The 11,134-nt window shown below is 26.3% G+C and overlaps 2 protein-coding genes across 3 annotated transcripts; one reads left to right on the top strand and one right to left on the bottom strand.

Annotated features, from left to right (window-relative positions):
* Window positions 1–1,282: 1,282 nt before the first annotated feature.
* Window positions 1,283–6,830, bottom strand: LOC100740511 (LMBR1 domain-containing protein 2 homolog). Its single transcript, XM_003491015.4, has 11 exons — window positions 6,595–6,830; window positions 5,708–6,178; window positions 5,295–5,635; window positions 5,018–5,228; window positions 4,771–4,947; window positions 3,659–3,836; window positions 3,400–3,581; window positions 3,062–3,301; window positions 2,791–2,992; window positions 2,569–2,688; window positions 1,283–1,830 (listed from the first exon to the last, which is right to left on the bottom strand). Exons 2-11 carry the CDS (start codon window positions 5,879–5,881, stop codon window positions 1,586–1,588), a joined length of 2,070 nt encoding a protein of 689 aa, XP_003491063.1. The 5' UTR covers window positions 5,882–6,178; window positions 6,595–6,830; the 3' UTR covers window positions 1,283–1,585.
* A 1,101-nt stretch (window positions 6,831–7,931) lies between these two features.
* LOC100741826 (putative helicase mov-10-B.1) lies at window positions 7,932–10,870 on the top strand. 2 transcript variants are annotated; one of them, XM_003491026.4, is made up of 10 exons: window positions 7,934–8,182; window positions 8,279–8,710; window positions 8,784–8,948; window positions 9,027–9,183; window positions 9,268–9,404; window positions 9,468–9,590; window positions 9,661–9,869; window positions 9,948–10,224; window positions 10,330–10,624; window positions 10,718–10,870. In XM_003491026.4, the coding sequence occupies exons 1-10, from the start codon at window positions 8,133–8,135 to the stop codon at window positions 10,865–10,867; spliced, it is 1,995 nt and encodes a 664-aa protein (XP_003491074.1). In that variant the 5' UTR covers window positions 7,934–8,132; the 3' UTR covers window positions 10,868–10,870. The 2 variants fall into 2 exon arrangements, with proteins under 2 accessions (XP_024224706.1, XP_003491074.1); XM_024368938.2 differs by lacking the exon at window positions 10,718–10,870 and having other exon boundaries at window positions 7,932–8,182; window positions 10,298–10,393.
* Window positions 10,871–11,134: the final 264 nt, after the last annotated feature.

Genomic DNA, 11,134 nt, shown 5'->3' with positions numbered 1-11,134 from the left:
TCTTTATATAATTATGTAGAGTATTCTTATACCGTTTTAGAAAATGATTTATATATGATTCTGTTAAAATCATAACCATACCAAAATGTACAAAAAATATATTTAACTAAAAATAAAAATTTCAACTTCAAAAGATTTCGGTGTTTTTAAGATGGTAAAATGCGATTAATCGAATGCTCAAGTAAGGTTATTAAAATTTGTTATTTTTATTAATGATTAAATGAAATATTTATTAGCAAATACTATTACTATTGCACGTATATTTTAAATACATATTTTTTTATCCGTTCCCATATCTGTATGAAATATTTGCAATAAAATTGATATATATATTCAATTTTGCATAATGGAGAAAATGTTTTTTTCCCTCCCAAAATTCACACGTCTACTTTCTCTATTTTAAAATATAAATAAAGTTATATTACAGTATAATATAATACATATAATGTTATATAGAACTTACAATGATGAATAAATTAAATTACTAAATTACATATTTATATGTAATATGAATATCTATTATTTACAAATTTAATCATTTTCAAAATTAATTAAAACTTAATGTCAACCTGAAATATTAAAAAATGTACAAAACTACATAATATTTGTTTGAAGGTTTCATCAAAAGTTCTTAAAATAATCTTTCTTATTACACAACATGAATATCTGTTTATGACAAAAACTTTTATGATAAAAATTCTAAATACGTATTATGTAATTTATATGTATATTATATTATTTTAAATATAGTGAATCATTAAGCATAGTAAATTACTCGTATGTTAATGATCTATAAAAGAAGAATAAATATAAATATTTAATATCATTCTCCTCCTAAACTTTACTATATTTTAAATAAAAAGTGATTATATCATACTAAAAAAAAAAACAAATTTATATCTAGTTACGTTATCTCTATGAATGAAGCTTATAAAAATTATATTATATTTATTTCCCTTAAATCAATATGATTTAATAATAACTACAGATAAAAAATAGAGATAAAAATAATAAAAAATAAATTTACCCATTAGTATTTATAGTTCACTAAATTGCTGAAACTTTTATAATCTAAATGAGTTATTTTTTATTTTATTCTTTATTTTATTTTACATTGCTATTTTATACTTACTTAAATATGCAGTGCATATATTGTAAAAAATATCAAATACTGTATGAAAAAATTCAATTTTTATATATTAATAGAACTACTAATGTTATTATATTAACGTTGTATAAGTTTGTAAAAAAATTATATAAACTGAAATAAAATAGTAAATCATAACTCCCCAGAATGCGTTTTTATTTGTCTTCTTGAAATTTAGTAATAAGCAATAAAAATACAAAAAACAAATTTCTTAACCACATTGTTTAATTCATTTTTTAACTATATTATTTGTAATATAATTATATGTTATATGATTTGTTACTTGTTAGATGTAGGACTTAATTATATTCACAATTTTAGATCCAATATTTAAAAAATTCTATCATATATCAAGAACAGATCGAATATTTTTTAAATACGAATGTACCTGTTCTATAATTTGTTACTGAGCAAAACCTAAACACTATTAGCTTCTATTTAAATGTCATCGAATAAACCTCTTTGTGGAGGTCCTATGCGATTAGTATTTGCAATAAATGCTCTTGCATTGTCCATATGTCCTTCATAAAAATCATCGGCTTGGTAGCCTGTATCGTAACTATTATTTGCACCATAACTATCAACTCCAGTTGCCATACCAATATAATATTCTGCAGGGTCAAAGTCACGTAATAATCCAGCTCTTGCGGATTCTACCGATTCATCTCGTTTCAAAGGCCGTACTATAATTTAATTAAATACAAAAATTTAATGACATAGATATAGCTATTTGCACTATACAGAGTGTGTTATGCAATTGGATTAAGTTATATCTCAAAATCAGTAAGAGGTATGAAAAAGCTGTAAAGGTGAAAGTTGAATAGTATGATTAGATCTTAGTATTCACTTTTTTAGTATGTAGCGGTGCCCTGAAAAAGTGCAATTGCATTCTCTTTTTAAGTGGAACTCTATAATTTTTTATTAATCACTTGATGTATTTTTAATTCTTCACAAAAAAGTATTAAGGTATTTGAATTGAAAAATGCTTAGTTTGAAAGATATTTGAATTCCAATGCTGAACTTAGTTTATGAATAATAAGAAAATATAAACATAAGCATCTGCCTTATGTTTTTCCTCCTCCCTCATATGTAAAGTTTCATAAAATTAAAATCGAAATATCCTTTAAACCAAGCACATTCTGTCACAAGTATCTTAATACTTTTTTGTAGAGTAATAAATAATGCATCAATTAAACAATAAATAATTATAGAGTTCCATTAAAAGAAAAGAGTAATTGCACTTTCCCCGTGCGTTGTTGCATATTAAAAAAGTGAATACCTAAGATCTTATCATGCCATTCAACATTTTTAACTCTCTCTTTATATTTTTATCTATATCTTACTAACTTTGAGATATAAACCGGCTTAATTGCGTAACGTACATTGTATATTATCACTTCTTTTAAATAAATTACAAATACCTGTATCAGTACTTTGCCGTGAAGTTCTGTAGCGAGATGAACTGGTAGCGCTACTAAATCTTTCTTGAAATTCGCGTCTTCTATACATCAAATCTTCTGTTCTTTGTCTCTTACGTCTCTCTAAAAACGAGAACATAGACGTAGTTATATGAAAACAATGTTATTTTCATTTCATACAATTTAATTATGATACTCATTATTACTCAAATAAAATAGTTTTACCTCGTTTTATTAACTCTTGACCTTCCTCAACAAGGTCTGTTGTAAACTCATCATCATCAAGAAATTGTTGAAAACCTAACATAGAAAGCAATCTACTTCCTAGACTAAAGTATGTTGCTAGACAAAATGCTAGAATAGCCATTGGAAAGTATACATTAAATCCATCAGATATAATGGAAATAACATCCATATGCCCCATTACCTAAATAAATAAATTACAGAATGAATTTCAAATTTATTATGAAAATCTTATAATTACTCATATATTTACTTGAGTGTAATGAGTTTCCAAAATGTGAGTTTTAATAATATGAGAATCCATGTGTATAAGACCCAAAAAGTTTAAACACATCGGTGGTGTAAGACGGCATAACATCATTCCACTAAATATTAAACTATACTCATTAGTCTGATGATGGGGTGCCAAGTAATATAAATTCAATACACGAATTTTTAAAACAGTTGAATAAGCGCAGTAACAAAGGTAAGCAATTATCATCATTGATAATATCTACAAAAAGCATTTTAGTTATCTCTTCCTTCCTTTTGCATTAATTTTTAAAACAAAAGTCTTATTTGTTAATATCAAATCTAAATATATATTCTTACCTCAATGGTAAAATAATCGTAATTTTCTTTAGCTAGGTTCAAAAATTGTGCAAATAATGATAACACTGGAGTTTTATTAAAAAATGTTACTTCTGACCATACTACAGCTATTGAAAGACATCCAGTGCAAACAGCTATAATTTTTTGTACATAACTCCTTATGACACATTTCCAATACCACTCTAAAAATTTTAATATATTTATAAAAGCTAAAGAAAAGAGCATGTGTTTCTACAATTATTTACTGTTTAAAGCTTACCAATAACTGGGCTGTAAACAACACGAAGTGGAAATGAACGATGTGTAGGGAAAGTTGTTTTAAACCTTTTATCATCACTTACTTGATTTTTTGCTATATCCTCTAAATCAATTATTTTATCAACCAAAATTCCCCATTGAGTTTCTATACGTTGTAAAGTTTGCAATGCTTTTATTGTCTAACAAAAAATAAAAATGAATAAATCATTATGCTTACATAAACAGTGCATTCAAAATGTTCCACGACTCTATTATTAAGAAGCCAGCTTTTAAGGTAAATGAAATTTTGTTATCTATTATGTAACATACATTCCTTTTCCCTCTATATAAATTTTAGATCACTCATACAACTGTTGAAAGGCGTATGTGTAGCCCTCTTTTGAAATTGTATTTAGAACAGCTGCCACATTTTCGTTGCTCTTTTAGTGACACCTTTAGCTTAGGAAACAAAAAGAACTCAACAGGAGCAAAATCTGGAAAATAGGCTGATCCCAGGCAATCCATCAACTAAGTATCAAACAGCTGAATGGTGCATTCCAGAAGATGTATGACTGACGAAAATAAAGGCCACAAAATCAAAAATGAAAACAATGTTGATCGCATTTTTTGATTCAAGAGGATTCATTGTAAATTTATATCCCCTAGCCAGACTGTAACTAAATCATTTCAGAATTACATGATCGCCTTTTGAAAAGAATTTGTAGGGTCAGACGGGGCGTGTACTAATCACACTTGATTACCTTGCAATTTTTTGCTAGAAAATCTACTTCTCTACTTCACTCTACTTCTCAAATTTGACTCCTGCTGACTTCTTCCTGTTCCCTAAGCTGAAGGTGGCACTAAAAGGACAGCATTTTGACGATATAGAAACAATTTAAAAAAATGTGAGTCTTTTGAATATAATTTCAAAAGAGGACTACGCACATGCTTTTCAATGGTTGTATGAATGATCTAAAATTTGTATTGAGAGGAAAGGGATATATTGAATACTAGATAATAAAATTTCATTTACCTTAAAAACCGTATTTTTAACAATATTAGTCCTGGGATGATCTGAATGCACAGTATATTTACACATTAGATATATTTAGATATATATGATTAATAACAAACTTGTCTATGTAAACGTATTAATGCTTTTTCAGATGGTGTATCTGTTGGTGTATCATCTGGTAGTTGTCTTCTATTCATTCTGTCTTTTAATTCTGCAGGAATTTTTTGAAAAATCGTTTCTAAATTACAATGAAAAGGATGTCCTGGTCCAATTGATACTGTAGCAGCTTGTAAAGACTAAAAAATAAAATAAATAAACATAATGATAAATATAAATAAATGAGAATTAGATAAAATATTTAATTACCTCAAGTATGTCATCTACTGTTTCCTCTGCTTCACATTTATCCAAACTTAATTTAGCAACTTTAAAATAGCTATAATTCAAAGTGTATCCAGGTTTACTAGCATTCCATAATCCCCGAGGAACTTCTACAAGTGCGTATCCAAGTAGTAATACCAGTAAGAATAAACCCCAGGTATTTGATGCAGATGATGCTATAGCTTTTAATTTTTGACTAAAACATATACATACATAAATCCATAATATATATTTTTACATTTATCATACTAATGTATCTTACCCATCAAGATCGAAACCAGGTTTTAATGCTATATATATTAGAAGGATACCACATATGAACAAATAACTTCCATAATATATAGCATTATCTATTAAAGCAGACTTTAGCTTTCCTTGAACTGTGAAATCTCCTGCTTTTATATAAGATTGCATAAGTGGTAATATCAACCATGTTAAACATTGTGAAGTCCAATACACAATCCTCCATAAATTTGGAAATATATGTTCTGGTACATTAGGCCAAGGTTCTTTACAAGTATGAAATGGGACTGTTGTTGTACTGTCAGAGTTTATTTTTGTGCTATTATAAATATTTTGTTCATCACATTGTCTATAAACAGTCTATAAAAAATATTAAACTTAAATGTATTAATTATTTTAATATTACTTAAATTAGTAAATATTATTACTTACAGATGAAACATCTAAGGGTAAGATAAATATTATCAGCAGTGAAAAATACCATGCTATGAGTACAGAGATTGTAACAATAATATGTTGCCGAAAAATATTACCATATTTATATAATAAAGTGGCAGCAAGGCAAAATGCTACCACAATTTCTGTCAAGAATATTCCAAGAACCATTTTGGTGATTTCTAATTTTATCTCACCATAACTTTATAATTATTTTGATACTTTTTGCCTTTAGTTTTATGACTTATTCATTATCATTTGCATTATTATATTCTACTGCTTCTCGGATCTTTAATTCAGCATCCTTTTGCATCTTCTCTAACTTCTCTAATGTAACTGATTTTAAAGGAATTAATTTAGGTTTACAAAGTATATAATCCAAATTTTCTTCCTGGTATAGCAAGCTTTGCCTAGGAAGGATTATGTCAATCTTTTCTGAAGAATTATCCATCAACTCTGACATTTTTGCTGGAATCAAAACGGATATTTGTGTTTATATATATGAGGTTATATTTAATTTTAAATAAATATTTCTAAATTTTTTCCAAATAGATGTAGTACATAATTTCTCATAGTATGTATAAATACATTTTATATTTTTTAATTTACTTTATATAACTTTAAATAAAAAATACAAATAGACTATATACAAGAATTATCGTTCTCAAAATCAATCGCTTGAACATTTGCTGATAGATACAAAATGTAACTATTATAAACGCTTTCGAGGGACGCATAAAATATTAAACAATGATAAAGATAATAAAAAATTCGGGTGTAAAAATTAAGAGAAGGTTATTTGTTAATCACGTTCCACATATTTACTTCGATGGCTACCAAAGTCATCTACACTTTAAATTATCGGTATTTATATTATAACGTACTTTTATCATTGAAAAATATACTTTATCCATTTCTTCTTTACAGTAAAATCGTTAGGCATACATTGCACGATACAGTCAAAAATATCGACGTCACATGCACACCGTCAAGTTGTCATTTACGAATAATACTACACGTCCAGAGCCTACTTTAGATCAGATAGATACAGGGTATAGGCTATACAGAGGGTAAATCTGGCAACAATGTCAGGATTCAGAATTCTCGTCTTGATATAAACATAACCTAATGACTATGGCCCCTTCCACGGTGCCCTCCATAGGTCTCCCGCGATTTTATGAAATGTTTATGTATGGTAACGTTTTGTTATAATAGATGATACTAATAATGTTCTAGTGAAACAATGGTAATAGTACACTAGGACGTGTAATAATAGTAACTTTATTCGATATACTGTTTGTCCCAATTTTACCTGCTTAATATATAACTTAAAGACAAAATTCTCAAATACTTATTTTGTACCTTTTATGTATAGAGTTTATCTCTACTTTTATTAAAATATTTTTAAGATGATATAATATGGTAATATTTCATAATTCTTTTTAAATTAATAAATTAATAATTAGATGTTGCGATATTCCCAAAATAAATGCAAAATTCTTGTATTTATTGAAATAGTAATATAATTGCATATTGTGCTACAACAGTAAATCTAGTAAACTAACCGCACGACTTTTGTTTCACGATCTTTTTTTTCGGCATAGGTAAATCACGTTTTCCTAACATTAGCATCATCTGGTCATCTCTGTAAAATCACTGATTTTTATAAAATTAATTTAGAAGAGTGAAAACTATTGCTGCTAAATATATCTATACCTACTTCGTAGTAGACCCCAGATTTCCACATACTAGTGATGAATCTGCGCAAATGTTGTACATACTTCAAATATGCGAAATTCAAAATGTGATCAAGACATGATTATCCTCTGACATTTAAGCAATTAAACGATAAAGAACGACTACGACGATTGATAAAAGATATACGTAATTGTGAAATGAAGAGGAAATGAAAAATAAACATCTAATGAAGTATACCAACGCAAATATGTGCAAAACCCTATTTAATTGTTAAAATAATCTAATGTAAAATGATACAACATATTTTGTCCTATTTTATATTCTTTTATATTCAGGATACCCTGCACTATATATTTTATATATTTAATATTAATTAAGAAAATAGTTTATATTTTACATAAATATATATTTATATATAATATATATTTTACTTTATATATTATTAGTAATTATACTTTATACATTTAGTACCAGCCTTGCTTAATGGTTTTAATATTATCAAATGTTACTTTAAACGATATCATGTAACGATAATATTTATCACTTCTAGAAATTTTTTTTCTTGGTAACGTACATTACTATAAAACAATATAATCTATTAAGATTTATTACTAACTAGGAAACCCCGCCTTTGAAATTACGTATGTATTATATTTGTACGTTAAAAAGCTATTTTACTTAACCAAAAAAATATTTTATTATTTGTTCAAATAATCTTCTAAATATGGCAAATGAAAGAAATAAAAACAAAAGATCTATTATTGGAAAAAGCACGTAAGAAACTTCTATATTACCAAATCAAATAACCATATCAAATAATTTTATTTATTGTACAAAATTAATAAGGTCAAACATTTATTTCTGTATTAGACATTGTACCAGTTTTGGAGTATGTAATCAAGTGTCGTTAGCAAAAATTAAATTTCCAGCTGATTTATGTGCAGTATTAAATAAGACAAAACCCCAAAATAAGGAATTATACAATGATTATATGAAACTTATTAACAATCTTCCAAATATAAAAAGAGTAGAACCTGAGTATTACTTAATATTGTTCAAAATTTTATTATATTTAGAAGAGCATGAGCTTTTTTTAATTGCTGCAAAACATAATTTGGAAAATCAAAAGCTTAAATATGTTTCTGACACATTTGAAATCACAGTGCCTACTTTAGATGAAGATGATCCATTTATCACTGTTGGTGATACATTAAAAATTGAGGTGAAAAGATCAAAGTCTAAATATACCTGTAACATAACAGATATTATAGGGAAGAAAGTATATACAACAATACGTAAATCGTAAGTACATTTGCATTAGTTTGTAAGAATTAAAAAATAGAGTACAAATTATAGTTACTTACAAAATGTTTAGATCTCTTGTATCTCAACTTCTTGAAGAAGAAGTTAATATTTATTTCCTTCCTATGAATTGGCAAATAAAATGTTTTCATTATGTCTTACACATTATGTTCAAGCATAATTTGATAAACACAGTATATCCCAAAATAAATACAAATCTTTATACTTTACTAGAATTGTAAGTATTTTTAGTAATTATTCTTAATATATATGTTACTTTTTCATATACTTACTAATATATACTTATATGATACAGTGACTTGGATTGGGCTAATAAAAGTATAGCAAAAAATAAAGAACAGAAAATAGCAGTGAATAATATTTTGAATTGTTCGGCGTACCCTGCACCATACATTTTATTTGGTCCTCCTGGTACTGGCAAAACAACAACATTAGTTGAAACCATTTACCAAGTATAGATCTACTACTATAATTTATAGTGTAATATGAAAAAAATATGTTTTTCATTCTAAGATCTTGATTATGTTATCTTATAGATTAGGAAACAGTGCAAATCAAAAAATATTTTAGTATGTGCACATTCAAATGCAGCAGCTGATGAAATTGCAAATAGATTATTATGTTTACTTCCTCATAAAGATGTATTTCGGATGTATGCAGCAAGTAAATGTTGGTAAGTTATTATTCTCATGAATACTTGATACTTTATTAGTTTTATTTCTTTTCGCATTTGTAGTAACAATGTAGATGAGAAAATTTATCCAAATTCAAATTTTATTGATGATATGGTCCTTTATTTACCAAAAGAAATTTTTATTTTGAAGAAGATTGTTATTACAACATTAGTAACATGTATGAGGTATGTTTCCTTTTTATTTTTTTCAGTAATAGTTACATTTAGAATGGTATTTATAATTTATTAATTGCAGATTGGCGAGCCTTAAATTACGAAATGATCACTTTTCATATATATTTATTGATGAAGCCAGTCAAAGTATAGAATTAGAATCATTAATTCCACTTATAGTCATGAATTCGAAAAATGATACTGAAGCATTATATGCACAAATTGTTATTGCTGGTGATCCCTATCAACTTGGTCCTCTAATTAGATGTACAAAAATTCAACATTTGCTTGGTATGTAATTTCATATTATTATTTCATATTAAATTTATGTATTTTATTAACTGATATCGAGTTACATTATGTTTCTAGGAAAGTCTTTATTGGAAAGATTAATGGAATGTGAACCATATCAAAAAGTAAACAATAAATATAATTCGCGTTATATAACAAAGTTAATTCATAATTACCGTAGTCAAGAAGCTATTATACATACATCCAATAATTTATTTTATGAAAAGGACTTGTTATGTGATAAAAAAGAAAACAAACACAGCATAATTTCAAACTGGACAGTATTATCAAGGAAAACATTCCCTATCTTATTTCTTGTACTTAAAGGCGAAGAAGTAAGAACACCAAATGGAAGGTAATTATAACATTTCTATACTAAAAGCAAAGTTCTTACGTAATTAGTGAAATTTAAAAACATTATTTTCTAGTTTAATGAAGATTAAACATATTATCTTTTTAGTGTTTACAACGAGACAGAAATTACGGCCGTAACAAACATTACAAAAATATTAATGCGTTCCAAATTTGGTAATCGAAAAATTGAAGAAGAAGATATTGGAATTGTAACTCCATTCAAGCAACAGAAAATTATGATTAAAAGAAGTTTAAACTTGTATAAATTAAACAACATAGCTGTTGGGACAGTAGAGATATTTCAAGGACAAGAAAAAGAAATTATAGTCCTAAGCACAGTACGTTCACAATCTTTTAACCACCATGGTAAACAACATCTCGGTTTCTTAGCTAATCCAAAGGTATAATTTTACATAATATTTAAAGAGCAAATCTTTTTTGGTATTCTACATATAATAATAAGACTTAATAATTATATTTATTTGTTTTTTCAGAGGTTTAATGTTGCCTTAACAAGAGCAAAAGATTTATTAATAATAGTAGGAAATCCATTTATTCTTTGTGAAGACAAATATTGGAATACTTTGTGGAAATACTGTCAAAAAAATAATGCATATATTGCTATTGATGAAAATCTTATCTAAAAATTATTGACGTTTTTGATATATAATAATGAATTATTCATTGATAGAACACAAACTATTTTTTTATGAGATGAATAATCTATTAATATGTATAGAAACTTCTTTCTGTGTGTTTATGTTTTCATTATTTATGCATTCATTATGTATATATTCATATTAAGATTTCAATATTTAAATAAGTTTGTTAGATATTAACTTGGATATAAATAAATAGATAAATACATATAAAAAATAAAAATTTGCATTTTCGTTTAATATGAATTTATT

Source organism: Bombus impatiens, unplaced genomic scaffold (genome assembly GCF_000188095.3).
Source record: "Bombus impatiens unplaced genomic scaffold, BIMP_2.2 scf_0491, whole genome shotgun sequence".
NCBI classification, from domain to species: domain Eukaryota; kingdom Metazoa; phylum Arthropoda; class Insecta; order Hymenoptera; family Apidae; genus Bombus; species Bombus impatiens.
This window is presented reverse-complemented; position numbering and strand designations above follow the sequence as displayed.